The sequence below is a fragment of the Mobula hypostoma genome, chromosome 17 (assembly GCF_963921235.1).
Source record: "Mobula hypostoma chromosome 17, sMobHyp1.1, whole genome shotgun sequence".
Classification (NCBI taxonomy): domain Eukaryota; kingdom Metazoa; phylum Chordata; class Chondrichthyes; order Myliobatiformes; family Myliobatidae; genus Mobula; species Mobula hypostoma.
The window spans coordinates 63,563,471-63,579,696 of record NC_086113.1 but is presented as its reverse complement, the minus strand read 5'-3'; the positions used below and the strand labels follow the sequence as shown (position 1 = coordinate 63,579,696).

Below are 16,226 nucleotides of genomic sequence, written 5' to 3'. Positions count from 1 at the left end.
GGGCAGTGAACAAGGCCCCTTATGGTAGGCTCATCCAAATTAAGATTTGGATTCAGAATTGACTCGCCCATATAAAATAGAGCAGGGGCCCCCAACCTTTTTTGCACTGCAGACCGATTTAATATTGACAATATTCTTGCGGACCAGCCGACACGGGGAGTGGGGTGGGGGGGGGAGGTAGGGTAGGATTGCCAACGGACAAGAGTAGCAGCCAAAAAAAAGTTGTGTTTACCCCGAGAAAGACTACAACAACCATGAAGCCTTGCGCGGGCACCAGTGCACATGCGTGTACCCGCCGATTTTTTTCTCTGCAAATCGTTTTTGACGATTCTGTTCGGGGGGGGTGGGGTGTTAATCATGACTGGAATATAGGTGATAAGGGGTTAATACACTCAATTTCGTTTCTAAAAGGGTTTATCTAACGAATTTAATATTAAACACACAGCGCATATTTTCCTCGCATGAATATAGTGATAAGTCAATTATCAGGGGAGGACAGGGGAGCTTGAAGTAAGTGTTGAACGAACTTCCAGTAGAAGTGGTAGAGGCAGGTTCGATATTATCATTTAAAGAAAAATTGGATAGGTATATGGACAGGAAAGGAATGGAGGGTTATGAGCTGAGTGCAGGTTGGTGGGACTAGATGAGAGTAGCGTTCGGCACAGACTACAAGGGCCGAGATCCGTGCAGTAACTGTTATATGGTTATACAAGTCACTATCAGTCAATAGCATCATAACATTTTAAGTAACATTTGGATATTAAACACACAGCACGTATTTTCCCCGTATGAACATATAAAATCATTGCAACACACCAATATCGCTGAATTAGTGGGAGCTCTGGGTTTGTTTTCCTGCAACAAGATGGTCCTATCGAGGGGTGATGGGAGACAGCGATACTCGAATGGGGTTCCTTATGTCCAGTCTATTCCGCAATTTAGTTTTCGTTGCATTCATTGCAGAGATATGTTAGAAATGGAAGCAACGTTTTCAGTGCTTTCGTGGCTATCTCAGGATATTTAGCCTTGACTTCCATCCAGAATGCTGGCAGAGATGTTATGTCAAACATACTTCTTAGCCCGCCGTCATTTGCAAGCTCGAGGAGTTGATCTTCTTCCCGCGCTGACATGGATGACGTGCGCGTAATGACCTCGCGTGTGTTCAAGCTCAACAGTGCATGACAGGGAATGAGGAAAGGTGCAACTGACCCATATCGCCAAATCATATTGTTTCCTCGCAGCCTGGTAGCGCATGCTCTGCGGCCCGGTGGTTGGGGACCGCTGAGATAGAGGGTAGTGGTCGATGCACTTTACTCAGATTGGTGATCTGCTCCAAAGAGATCCTTACTAGGACCTCTGCCTTTGAGGTGTGTGTGTTTACACACCTTAAATGTGGACATGAAAGGGATAGGTAGATAGTAAATTTGCAGATGACACAAAGATTGGTGGAAATCTGCATTATTTAGAATGCCAAACTATACTGTGGAATATAGGTTGGCTGCACATATGGGCGGAGAAATAACTGGAGTTCAATCCAGGCAAGCTTGAGGTTATATTTTAGGAGATCTAATGTAAACAGTTAATGGCAAGACATTTAACAGCACTACTGTGCAGAGGGAACATGAGACACAAGTCCAAAGTTCCCTGAAAGTGGCAACATAAGTGGATAGGGTGGTAAAGAAGGGACATGGCATGCCAGCCTTCATTAATCAAGGCATTGAGTTCAAGAATCAGAAAGTTATCAGCAGTTTCATAAAATTCTGGTTGGGGTGCATCTGGAGTATTGCATTTAGATTCCATTGCCCTATTCTAGAGAGGCTGTGGACACTTTGGAGAGGGTGCAGAACAGGATGCTACCTGGATTAGAGTGTATGTGTCTTAAGGAGAGATTGAAAAACTCTAGCTGCTTTCTCTGAAGCAGCAGAGGCTGAAGGGAGACACAACAGTAGTTTATAAAGTTATGAAATGCATTTACAAAGTCAGTATCTTCCTTCCAGGGTCAAAATGTCCAATACTAGAGGGTAACTGTATATGGTGGTAAGGGGTGGGGGACTGCCAGGGCTGGTGGAGAAGGTAGATACAATAGAGGTATTTAAGAGGCCCCTTGATAGGTGAGTAGACAGACATGGATTATGTGCAGGCAGAATGGATTAGTATAATTAGACATAATTAACTTAATTAGTTTGGCCAACTTTGAATGCCTTTTCCTGCACTGTACTGTTCTAGTTTCATAAAGGATACAAAAAAATGAATTAAGAATAAGATACCAGGAAGCACAAGAGAGGGAGGAACTTAAAAGCAAATAACTGAAAACCATGCATTAGGAAAAGTAATAAAACTAAAAGTTAACTTGAACCTCAAGGTCTATATCCTATGATTTTAAAGGAAGTTATTACAGGAGATGTTTTGGCCCTGATCTTTCAATACTTCCAGGATTTCAGAAATGTTCCAGTAGATTGGAAAACTACAACCATTCCATCAATTTTCAAATGAGAGAGCCAGAAAGCAGAGCAGTATAGCATAATCAGCCTTGCATCCATTATTGGGAAAAATGATAGAATCCATTATTGAGGACATGACTACACATGAAGTGTTCTGAATTCTAAAATGAATTCACTGAAGTGCCATATAAAGCGAGGTAGGAGCTAATGGTATTTAGAATAATACTGTACATCAACATGGACAGAGAAGTTGCTAGTTTGTACAAAACTGAGATTAGGAAGTGTTATTTTCAAGTGGAATGTCAAATGGATCTGTGCTGGATCCCCAGCTGTTTACCATTTGTAATAATAGTCATACTTTGTTGATCCCAGGGGAAATTGGTTTTCGTTACAGTTGCACCATAAATAATAAATAGTAATAGAACCATAAATAGTTAAATAGTAATGTGTAAATTATGAAATAAGTCCAGGACCAGCCTATCGGCTCAGGGTGTCTGACCCTCCAAGGGAGAAGTTGTAAAGTTTGATGGCCACAGGCAGGAATGACTTCCTATGACGCTCTGTGCTGCATCTCGGAGGAATGAGTCTCTGGCTGAATGTACTCCTGTGCCCACCCAGTACATTACGTAGTGGATGGGAGACATTGACCAAGATGGCATGCAACTTAGACAGCATCCTCTTTTCAAATACCACAGTGAGAGAGTCCAGTTCCATCCCCACAACATCACTGGCCTTATGAATGAGTTTGTTGATTCTTTTGGTGTCTGCTACCCTCAGCCTGCTGCCCCAGCACACAACAGCAAACATGATAGCACTAGCCACCACAGACTCGTAGAACATCCTCAGCATCGTCCAGCAGATGTTAAAGGACCTCAGTCTCCTTAGGAAATAGAGACGGCTCTGACCCTTCTTGTAGACAGCCTCAGTGTTTTTAGACCAGTCCAGTTTATTGTCAATTCATATCCCCAGGTATTTGTAATCCTCCACCATGTCCACACTGACCCCCTGGATGGAAACAGGGGTCACCGGTACCTTAGCTCTCCTCAGGTCTACCACCAGCTGCTTAGTCTTTTTCACATTAAGCTGCAGATAATTCTGCTCACACCATGTGACAAAGTTTCCTACCGTAGCCCTGTACTCAACCTCATCTCCCTTGCTGATGTATCCAACTATGGCAGAGTCATCCAAAAACTTCCAAAGATGACAAGACTCTGTGCAGTAGTTGAAGTCCGAGGTGTAAATAGTGAAGAGAAAGGGAGACAAGACAGTCCCCTGTGGAGCCCCAGTGCTGCTGATCACTCAGTCGGACACACAGTGTTGCAAGCACACGTACTGTGGTCTGCCAGTCAGGTAATCAAGAATCCATGATACCAGGGAAGCATCCACCTGTATCGCTGTCAGCTTCTCCCCCAGCAGAGCAGGGCGGATGGTGTTGAACGCACTGGAGAAGTCAAAAAACATGACCCTCACAGTGCTCGCTGGCTTGTCCAGGTGGGCGTAGACACGGTTCCAGAACGGGGGGTCACAGTTTGAGGATAAAAGGGAAGCCTTTTAGGACCGAGATTAGGAAAAACTTCTTCACACAGAGAGTGGTGAATCTGTGGAATTCTCTGCCACAGGAAACAGTTGAGGCCAGTTCATTGGCTATATTTAAGAGGGAGTTAGATATGGCCCTTGTGGCTAAAGGGATCAGGGGGTATGGAGGGAAGGCTGGTACAGGGTTCCGAGTTGGATGATCAGCCATGATCATACTGAATGGCGGTGCAGGTTTGAAGGGCCGAATGGCCTACTCCTGCACCTATTTTCTATGTTTCTATGTTTCAGCAAGTAGACGATGGCATCCTCAACTCCTAGTCGGGGCTGGTGGGCGAACTGGAGGGGATCTAAGTGTGGCCTGACCATAGGCTGGAGCAGCTCCAGAACAACTCTCTCCAGGGTCTTCATGATGTGGGAGGTCAATGCCACCGGTCTGTAGTCATTGAGGCCACTGGGGCGCGGCATCTTCGGCACAGGGGCGAGGCAGGACGTCTTCCACAGTACAGGAACCCTCCGGAGCCTCAGGCTCATGTTGAATACATGGCGAAGTACTCCACATAGCTGAGGGGCACAGGATTTGAGCACCCTAGTACTGACACCATCCGGTCCTGCAGCCTTGCTTGGGTTGAGACGTTTCAGCTGTCTTCTCACCTGTTCAACCGTGAAGCCCACCGTGGTAGTTTCGTGTGGGGGAGGGGTATAGTCATGAGAGCAGGGTGGGGGACTGTGAGGAGGGGTAGGAGGGGAGAGTGGAATATGTGTTGGTTGGGGGCCGACAACAGATGGCTCATGTGGGGGGATGGGCAGGGGTCACAATGTCAAATCTGTTAAAGAACAGGTCAAGTTCGTTGGCCCTGTCCACGCTGCCTTCAGCTCCTTTGTTCCTGGTTTGCCGAAACCCAGTGATGGTCCTCATCCCCCTCCAGACCTCTCTCATGTTGTTCTGCTGGAGTTTCCACTCAAGCTTCCTCCTGTACCTGTCTTTAGCCTCCCTGATCCTGGCTTTCAGGCCCCTCTGTATTGCCCTCAGTTCCTTCCTATTTCTATCTCTAAACACCCTGTTTGTAGCGTTCAGGATGTCCTTAATGTCCTTTGTCACCCATGGCTTGTTATTTAAATAACAAAGGACAGTTCTTGTCGGAACATTGCAGTCCACACAGAAGTTAATGTAATCAGTGATGCATTCTGTGAGCCCATCAATATCCTCTCCATGTGGCTCACAGAGTGCCTGCCAGTCTGTCACCTCAAAACAACCCTGGAGTGCCTCATAAGCCTCCTCCGGCCATTTCCTCACTGTCCTCGAGGTTACAGGTTTACTCTTCACCAGAGGCATGTAGCAGGGTTTTAGATGCACCAGGTTGTGATCTGACCTTCCCAGTGGGGGGAGGGAAGAGGAGCGAAATGCATCCTTAACGTTAGCGTACATCAAATCCAGAGTCCTCTCCCCTCTGGTTGTACAGCTCACATACTGCGTGAAGTTGGGCAGTGTTCTAGCCATGGCAACCTGGTTGAAGTCACCCGAGATGGTAATGAGGGCACTCGAGTGCTGGGTTTATAATCTGGCTATCTGGGTTTGTAATGCCTTGGATAATGGGAACAAGAGTATTTTATCATGTTTGCAGGCTCTATTGATTCAGAGCTGAAGCAGACAGATTCTTAGACATTAAAGTCATCAACATTCTAGGACAAGGAGTCTTGGCATTATGGCAAATCTAAACGGCTCCTTATGATGTCGAATTTGTAAATTTTCAGTGGATTTAAAGCCAAGACTATAGTGAACAGCTGAGCAAACTTGATAAGTCAGGTAGCGATCACCTCATACAATTAGGAAAATAGTTTGCAATTAGTGCAAGTCCTCATCAGATTTCTAAAGATATTTCTAGATTCACTTTGTTACTGCAAGATTCAAGTCAGGAATTAACCACAAGAAACTTAGCTACTAAATATTTTGGAGTTATAAATATTGCTTTAATGTTTCAATAGCACCGTTTGACCTTCAGGTGGCACACAACCTCAAGTAACTAAACAGACAAGCCCTTCAGTTTATAGTGTCATTCCATTTCTCTTATTTCAAACTGACTCATTTTTGGTACATAGTTTCATGGAAACAAACTTAGCTAACAAGAACTCAGTCGGAAATACAAAAATTACAAATGAATGTGGATTCAATTTCTATCTTTCAATTTGCATTCTGCTCACAATTAAGCATGCAAATTTCATGCTAGTTGTCAAAATAACAATTAACAAATTAAAATCTATTCTTCAGAGAAAAGCAACAAAAGAACTACTTACCTCTGGATTTAGGGAATTATTTTCTGATGATTTAGTAGAAAGTAAAATGTGTGTAAACCCATCTTGTTTCCTGACAACAATATCCCTATATCGGTAGGCACTTTCAGTTTGTCTCACACTGAACCTTAATCTCTTATCAAAAGGTTGGTCCCGTCTGTCATCAATAAATTTCCTTTTGTTTCCCGTAACTCCTGTTACTGAACTTTGAATAGTCGTTGTACCATTAGCCCCCAAAGTGTCCAAGAAAGTAGGAGTACCTGCAGGATGAAGAATGAGATTTTATGCTTTAAAATCCATGAGAGGAGCATGCAGTATTCTCTATAAGTTAATTGTCTGATCAGAATGTGAATTTAAAACCACAGATTGGCAGTCTTAAAAAGATTAGTAAAAACCAGTAATAATATTCAAAATAATATATTTTAGTCCTCAAGGAATATTTATACCAGTGTGCAGAAACCATGGGATGGAATCCTTACCAGCATATACTCTATGTACAGGAGGCTCAGTTCCAGGAGCACAGAGCATGTGCAGTGAAGCCGTATGCTGTATAATATTATCAGAAATTATTTCTGCTTTTAGTAATAAGATCACTAATAACAAAAAAGGGATCCTTAACCGGAGTGTTGCGCCTGCTGCAGCATTATAGGATTTAGCTTTAACTGAACTGGTGCTGAACCTGAGATGGCTGCCTTCCTCCAGGTAGCATGTCCTTTACTTTTCTGTCTTGGAGTTAACTGTATTCTTGTCCATCTGATACTAATCCCATTCCCAATTGCTTCTGTCACACCCACTGTGTCAAACCTCTGATTTCCTTGCCACATTTCCTAGAAAAATAGAATTTTCACATAACTCAGGTCTCGATCACCCAATCTCTATCTAGACCTTCTGCTGCTCTTCTATCATTCCAACTCAAAAGATCACCTCTTCACTTGTGTTCCCAGGTATCAGTTCCCAGATCTCCTGGCCCCTCCCTCAACATTTCCTTCACAAACTTGACATTCTCCACAATGGCAGAAGATCATAGTGGGTCTCCTAAATGGTTTAGCATTGGGGCTTGTTCAAACCTAACCAAGCACTGCTATAGTTTTACTTGCAATATTCAATTGTGTTTATTTGGTATAATGTCCAGTTATTTCATTCTTCCAATGAAGCATTTAAACTTCAAAGTTTTGTAGAAATAATGCATTCTAATTCAAAAGGTCAAACCAATCAATATAAGCACAAATTATGATGACTCTAATGTGCACAATCCCAATATCAAGTTATTTGATGTATTCAAGCTCAAGAAACACAACCCCCAGGCATACACAGGAAGTACTTATCCTCTACTAGATTAACTTAATTTATTCATAATAAAATTGTCTTCCAATATTTTAATGAACACACAACTGACCCTCTCCTACCAAACAACTTGTCTGAAAGGAAGTTTCTTGCTTAATCTGCTGAGCAATTTGGAGCTTGGTGCTTTCCTGAAAGAAAACATATTGAACATTCATCTCCTAAGGACATAGCTTATTTTCCAGGATGCCTTGAGCTCTCAAGTATCTTTCAGAGAGTGGACACTTTATTTCATCAATATACACGGAATACAAAAGAAGAGTTTTATTTTTAATATACAAATGAAAGGAGAAATTATGTGCTGCAACTACAAACATCAAGTCTATAACGTCATGCTGTTTACCATATGAGATCATGAATGAAGTGTTGCTGGGATAGCAATTCCCATTGAAGACCAGCAATACTTCCCAAACTTATATTGTTAGACGAAGATCCTCATCATCAATGTAGCATGAGTACTTGCAACATGATTACCTCTGCTTTGTGACTTAAGGTCCTAAAGGTTACAATGAAAAGTAACATGACTATTGGAAAAATGAACTTCAGACATGACTTCCTATCATTTTTGAAGGTGTACTTATTTAAAATTTATCTCTTCAATTTCTACCAGTTGCCACTTGAATGGAAATAACTTGCACTGGAAATCCCTCAGTTGAGGTAAACCTGACAATAGGAGGATACCCCTCAACCTCTGATGCTCCAGAGAAAACAATCCAAGTTTGCCCAACCTCTCTTTATAGTTAACACTCTCTAATCGAAGCAACATCCTGATGAAGCTCCACTACATCCACTCGAAAACCTCCACATCTTTCCTTTTATGCAGTGACCAGAACTTGCACAATACTCCAAAACTGGCCCATCTACAATTTTATACAGCTATAATATGACTCACCAACTTTTATACTCAATGCACCAACTAATGAAGGTAAACATGCCATATGTAATAAGCTGTTTGAGTGAAAAGAGAATGCCAGGTGAAACCCAAGCAGTGCCTAAAAAAAAAATTAATACCAATCTGTCAAAGCTACATGTATACAGCAGAAGCAGTATACTACAAAACCAAAGACAGACTATGGATCTGACCAAAGCTCATGAATCCTGCAACACCCAGTTGTGAGTAATGATGAACTCCTCCCAATGGGACGAGGCAGCTTCATGAACATTCCCATATTCATTTTGCTTGTGTGCAACAACCAGATACTGTAACAAATAATGAGTTTGAGAACACGGTGTTGATGGCCTTCTTGAAATATTGCAGTACTTCATGTCACATTAGGAGTCTGGAATTTTGATCAATGAATAATGAAGAATGGTAATATGTTTTCCAGTTAGGTTGATACATGTTCTGTACAGAAACTACTGTTGCTGATTTTCCCTTGTCCCTGAAATCCTTCACTTTCTCAAGTTATGGTTTTGGGAGGTTTTATAGGTGGTTCAGCCATCTGGCACTGGTAGTAGAAAGTGATGAATGCATACTAGTCAAGCAGTGTGTTACATTATACCGTTTCCTTATGCCTTAGAGATGTTGTCAGGTGTGTTGTAGCTACCTTGCTTAATTATTTTAGGGCCAGTTCTCACCGTGCTTCATTTGTTTAGTTGCTAAGAAAATAATCCCATATTATACAATCATTAATCAACACCCAATTTTTGACCTAATGGAAAAGTCATTGAAAAAGCAGCTTTAAGATATTTTGACCTCGAACACCATTTTCTAGAATTACTGCAGTAATGCCCTAGGGCTGGCCTCCAACCAGAAGACCAGATCACAACAGAAGAAATGATTTTCTTGAAAGGGCATTGACATGAACATTAAAATTATTTATTCTTTCTCAGATATTGTTATGGAACCATGCAGCAGAGAAGCAAGCCCTTTAGCCCATTATATCCATGCTGACCATTGTTACGAGAATACACATAAAATTAAGATGTTTGCTGGCCTGGGCTAGCATCAGTGGCATCAGCAGTTGGTCTGCCACCTGCCCTCAGGGGAAGGAGAGATAAGGAACAATGGAGCAGCGTCTGGAGATGTGTAATGAAGGGATGTGGGAGAGAGAGCTGTCTGGAGCGGCTCCCCCCTTTTGAACCCTGAACTGTTTGAAGTGATGGACAGGCGATACCCCAGCAGGGGGATAAAAAGGGACAGGTTCGCTAAGACAGGGACACACGCCACCCGAGGTAACGAGACCCTGGAAGCGGTGCGCCTCTCATGAGTGGGTGAGAAGTACCAGACAACGACAAGGGTGGAAAGGTACGATCAGCGGGAACCCGGTGTGTGTCCGCCCTTGCCTGGGTGCCGGGTTCACTGCAGAGGATCGACCGCATCTGGAGGAGGGGTCACAGTCGGTGACCTCAGGTGACATCACCAAGGACCCGCCCAAAAGCTGCTTGTGAGCCATCCCGCCGGTCTGTGAGTGAAGCAGTGTTCTGAATGATCAGTTGTTCCTGTTCTATCTGTCTCTTCCCCCACGTTGTCCATCGCCATGGCAACGATTACTGGACTGAACTTTGAGTCACTTTGAAATTTGGTCATTTACCCCTAGACAACGATAGAGCTTGATTGATGCTGTTATCTTAATTCTGTGCACATGTGTGTTTATCATCGCTGAACTGTTGCATTTATTATCCTTTTGATTACTGTGTTGCTTGTTTCTGTAATAAAACTTTCTTAGTTCTAGTACTCCAGACTCCAACTGAGTGATCCATTTCTGCTGGTTTGGCAACCCAGTTACGGGGTACGTAACACCATTAAGCGCCGATGTATACAATTCCAATTTACTAGCACTTGATCCATATCGTTTAATTTCTTGGTGATTCAAGATTAAGTACTTTAATATTGTAAACACCTCCTTCCATCTCTTCTTAGGTAATGTTTTTAAGAATGCAATCATCCTTTGTGTTAATTTCTTTCCCCTCAAATCCTCTCTGTTACTCCTCACCTTAAATCAATGTCTCCAGTTTTATGAGAAGTTTCTAATTATCCATGCCATCTATGTCTATCATAATTTTGTATACTTCAGTTTGGTTTTCCCCCTCCCATCCTTCTATGATCCACAGAAAATAAATCTAGTCTATCCAATCTTTCTTCAAAATTGAAATGTTCCATCCCAGGCAACATCCTGATAAGTCTCAGCACCTTTTGGTACAATCATGTCTCTTCTATTGTATGGTATGTTGAACTGGCCATTTTCCATCTGTAGCCTAACTGAAGTGTTATGAACTTGTAACTCATCTTCATGCTCTTGTATTCAATGCCCTGGCTAATGAAGATCAGCGTCCTATGTCTTCTTCACCATCTTATTTACCAATGTTGCCAATTTCAGTGATCTATGGACTTCTACTCCAAGTTGACTCTCTTCCCCATTATTCCTCAGGGCTCACAACTCATGGTATACATCTTACCCTTATTAAACTTCACGAAATATATTGATAGGTGCTACACATGCTCTTACACTTCCTCCCTCACCACCATTCAGGGCCCCAGACAGTCCTTCCAGGTGAGGCAACACCTCACCTGTGAGTCGGCTGGTGTGATATACTGTGTCCGGTGCTCCCAGTGTGCTCTTCTGTATATTGGTGAGACCCGATGCAGACTGGGAGACCGTTTTGCTGAACACCTATGCTCTGTCCGCCAGAGAAATCAGGATCTCCCAGTGGCCACACATTTTAATTCCACGTCCCATTCCCATTCTGACATGTCTATCCATGGCCTTCTCTACTGTCAAGATGAAGTCACACTCATGTTGGAGGAACAACACCTTATATTCCGTCTGGGTAGCCTCCAACCTGATGGCATGAACATTGACTTCTCTAACTTCCATTAATGCCCCTCCTCCCGTTCTTACTCTATCTCTTACTTATTTATTTCCCCCTTTTTTTCCTCTCTTTTTTCTCTCTCACAATAACTCCTTGCCTGCTCTCCATCTTCCTCTGGCGCTCCCCTCCCCCTTTCTCTCCCTCTGGGCCTCCTGTCCCATGATCCTCTCCCTTCTCCAGCCTTGTATCCCTTTTGCCAATCAACTTTCCAGCTCTTAGATCCACCACTCCCCCTCATGTCTTCTCCTATCATTTCGGATCGCCCCCCCTCCCCCTCCCCCTTTCAAATCTCTTACTATCTCTTCTTTCAGTTAGTCCTGACGAAGGGTCTCGCCTGAAACGTCGACTGTGCTTCTTCCTATGGATGCTGTCTGGCCTGCTGTGTTCCACCAGCATTTTGTGTGTGTCAACTCATACCTGTTGGGATTAGATTCTATAAGCTATTGCTCCATTAAACAGCCCATCAATATCATACTGTAGCCCAAGGCTATCTTCCTGTCTATAAACAACAACAATAAATTTCATGTCATCTGAAAAAAATTACTAATTATTCCTCTTACATTCATATCCAAAACATTAATGGATATGACTAACAGTAAGGACTGCAGCACTGATCCTTATGGTACGTCATTGATCACAGGGTTCCAATCACAAAAGCAACAATCTACTATCACCCCAACTCCTGTCAACAAGACAATTTGCTTGGATCCCATGGAAACTAACCTTCTGGACCAACCTTCAAGGTGGGACCTGGTTAAAGATCTGCTGAAGTCCATAAAGACAACATCAATAGCATTAATATTTTGTTACTCTTTCAAAAAACTCATCCAAATTACATCAGACATGAACTCTCACCAAAAAGGCATCCTGATCACCCCTGATCAAATCTCATATTTCTAAGTGTAGATTAATCATGTCCCTCAGAATATTTTTTCCAATAATTTCCTCACCGCTTAAATTAGACTTAATAATTATCAGGCTTATCTCTACACCCCTTAATGAATAAAGCTACCACATTTCCTGCCTCTGGTGACCTAGTACCTTCCCTACAGCTGAAGATTCAAAACTCCATCAGACAATCTTCTCACCTGCACCACAGCAGTCTAAGATGCATCTTATTAGGTGCTTGTGCTTTTTTGCTACACACCTGCTAAGAAACGTAATATGGAGGCACAAGAAACTGCTGATGCTGGAAATCTGGAGCAACAACAAAAAGCTGGAAGAACTTAAAGACATGTAATAATGAAGATATATAACACATCCACTTTTAAACTTTAACATTCTCAGGAATATTCTTGATATCTGCAATTACAAGGCCTTTCTTTTTTTTTATAAATATACAGTGTCTATAAAAAGTATTCACCCTCCTTGGAAGTTTTCATGTTTTATTGTTTTACAACACCGAATCTCAGTGGATTTAATATGACCTTTTTTGACACAGATCAACAGAGAAAGATTCTTTCATGTCAAAGTAAAAACAGATCTCGACAAAGTGATCTAAATTAATTACAAATATAAAACACAAAACACAAAGTATTCACCACCATCAAGTCAGTATTTGTAGATGCACTTTTGACAATTACAGTCTTGAGTGTGTGAACAGGTCTCTTGAAGCTTTGCACATCTGGACACTGCAATTTTTCCCTATTCTTCTTTACTAAACTGCTCAAACTCTTGTCAGATTGCACGGGGACTGTGACTGAACAGCTCTTTTCAAGCTCAGCCACAAACTCTCAATTGGATTGAGGTCTGGAGTTTGACTTGGCCACTCCAGGACATTAATTTTGTTGTTTTTAAAGCATTCCTGTGTCACTTTGTCTTTATGCTTGGAGTCATTGTTTCGCTGGAAAACAAATCTTCTCCCAAGTCGCAGTTCTCTTACAGACTGCAGGATTTCAAAGTATTTTGCTGCATTCATTTTACCTTCTACCTTCACACACCTCCAGGGCCTGCTGCAGTGAAGCTTCCCCATAACACAATGCAGCCACCACCATGCTTCACAGAATGGATGGTATGTTTTTGATGATGTACAGTGCTTGGCTTATGCCAAACATATTGTTTAGTCAATGGCCAAAAAGCTCAATTTTGGTTTCAACAGACTACAGAACCTTCTTCCAGCTGACTTCAGAATCTCCCACATGCCTTCTGGCAAAGTCTAGCCAAGATTTCACGTGAGTTTTTTTTTCCCAGCAGTGGCTTTCTCTTTGCCACTTCCATAAAGCTATGACTGGTGAAACACCCAGACAACAGTTGTTGTATGCATAGTCTCCCTCATCTCAGCCACTGAAGCTCGTAACTCCTCCAGAGTTGTCATAGGTCTTTTTGGTGGCTTCCCTCACTAGTCCCCTTCTTGCACTGTCACTCAGTTTTTGAGGATGGCCTGCTCTAGGCAGATATACAGCTGTGCCATATTCTTTCCATTTCTTGATGATAAAGTGATATTCAGTATCTTGGAAATTCTCTTGTATGTATCTCTTGACTTGTGCTTTTCAATGACCTTTTCGCAAGTTGCTTGGAGTGTTCTTTTGTCTTCATGGTGTAGTGTTTGCCAGGATACTAACTCACCAGCAGTTGGACCTTCCAGATACAGGTGTATTGTTACTACAATCAATTGAAACACTTGACTGCACACAGGTCTTCAAAAACAGATCTCTATTTAATTAATTATGAGTCTTCTAAAACCAATTACCTGCACCAGTGATAATTTGTTGTGTCGTATTAAGGAGGGGGGGAGGAGTTACTTATGCAATCAATTATTTTGTGTTTTATATTTGTAAATAATTTCGATCCCTTTGCAGAGATCTGTTTTCACTTTGACATGAATGAGTCCTTTTCTGTTGATCAGTGTCAAAAAAGCCAAATTAAATCCATTGTGATTCAATGTTGTTAAACATTAAAACACGGAAACTTCCAAGGAGGGTGAATACTTTTTATAGGCACTGAAGATGAAAAGAACTCACTCACATTCTTTGGCTCCACACGCCGATTGTACTTTCAGTCCCCAAGGAACCCTACTTCTTTCCTAGTTACTCTTTTGCTCAATATTATAGATTAATGAAAAAAAAATCAATAAAACAGTGATATTTCACGGCCCTTTTTTGCCCTCGAATTTCTTTTAAATTTAAGTATACTCCCAGCACATACTGAAATTAAAGGGCTTCATCTATTTTCAGTACCCACTACCTGCCATTTTCCAAATATATCAAAACCTCACTGCCTCTTGACATCTCAGGTTCTCCAGAATCAACTTTAACTTTTCACACTTGAAGGAACATGTTGGCCCTGAACGCTTGCTATTTCACTTTTAAAAGACTTCCAGCTATGAATGTAAACTTACCTGCTAATAGCAGCTCCCAGTCTATTTTTGCCAGATCCTGTCTTATGACATTGAAATCTAACTCCATTATTACAGCAAGTCTCTTTAATTAATATTATGTTGTCCTTTCTTCTTCATCTTCCTTATCCATCAAGGTTGAAGCTTCTGTATACATCAAATTTTAAGTGGACTGTCTTGTCCATCTGTCAACCATGTCTATGAATGCAACACCAACATATTCCCATGTGCCGATCCAAGTTTCAAGCTCATCTGATAGTCCAGTCATGAATTAAGATAGATGCAATTTAGCCTTACAAACCTCCCATGCACTTATGTCCACTGAACAGGCAGCTTTTCTTCTGTATTTAACCGTACCTTCAGAGCTCCCCAACTCCAGCAAAAATTGTACAGCTGCTCTGTCCCCTAACCTCTTGCCTAATTAGTTTAAACTCTCCACAGTAACACAAGCAAACCTTAGAGATCCCTGCTCTTCAATCTATGAACAATTTCTCTAAACTTGTGTTGCAGGACCACATTCTTTTTTTAAAACATATATTGTTAGTACCAGTGTGGATCACAACCTTTTTACCTTCTCCTTCTAAAGTGACCTATATATATTTGCATAAAGACCCAAAGCACTAGGAAAGCAACATACCATGCAAGAATTTAATTTATCATAACAGAAAAGCCAGTCATCTCTTAGAATCAAATTACCTATCACTGTGAGCTCTTCTAGTTTTCATTTCCCCAGCTTACTGTGTGTCACAGTACAACAAACTTGCCTGTTGGTACTTTCCTCTGAGATGACTGGGAGAAAATAACACTGACTGCATAATTTTTCTTTTCGATTTAGGATACGTTATTTGTATTCTGAAAATAATGTAAATAAAATATCAAGAGATGTATTTGATTCATATGCAGCAGATATGTAAAAATAGAAACCAAGTAGAGGCTATCAACTGTTGTCAGTAACCTTGTAGCAATGAAGGTTGAAAGGAAATTTTCAAGAGGTATACACACTTTAGATAGAGTAAATAGAGGATTGAGGATGCGATGTCTGCAGCAGCTATGTGAACCAGAGTTTTCCAAGGGAATTGATTTATTTATTTAGAGATGCAATGTGGAACAGGCCCTTTTGGTCAATCAAGTTGTACCACCAAGCAACCCACCTATTTAACTCAAGCCTAATCACAGAATGATTTACAATGACAAATTAAAGTATTTGGAATGTGGGAAGAAAGCAAAGCACCCAGAGGAAACCCACGCGTTCATGGGGAGGACATATAAACTCCATGCAGACGGTATCAGAATTGAACTCCAATGCCCTGAGCTGCAATAGCATTGCGCTAACAGGTACACTACAGTGACACCCTTATTTATTTGCAGGATCACAATGAAAGCTGGGGAACATAACAGAATTGATTGTTTTACAAATCTGTTGTCCTTCCAGTGTGTATATGGACCCATTGCAATTTGCCTGTCGCCACAAT

General features: G+C 41.7%; 1 protein-coding gene across 2 annotated transcripts in view; it reads right to left on the bottom strand.

Moving 5' to 3' along the window:
* Positions 1 to 16,226, bottom strand: part of cdyl (chromodomain protein, Y-like) — a 222,652-nt gene that overhangs the window by 52,184 nt on the left and 154,242 nt on the right. For both annotated transcript variants that reach the window (XM_063070026.1, XM_063070027.1), the window contains one exon: positions 6,270 to 6,526. In XM_063070026.1, the coding sequence (XP_062926096.1) occupies positions 6,270 to 6,526 (257 nt within the window). The remainder of the gene's footprint in view (positions 1 to 6,269; positions 6,527 to 16,226) is intronic.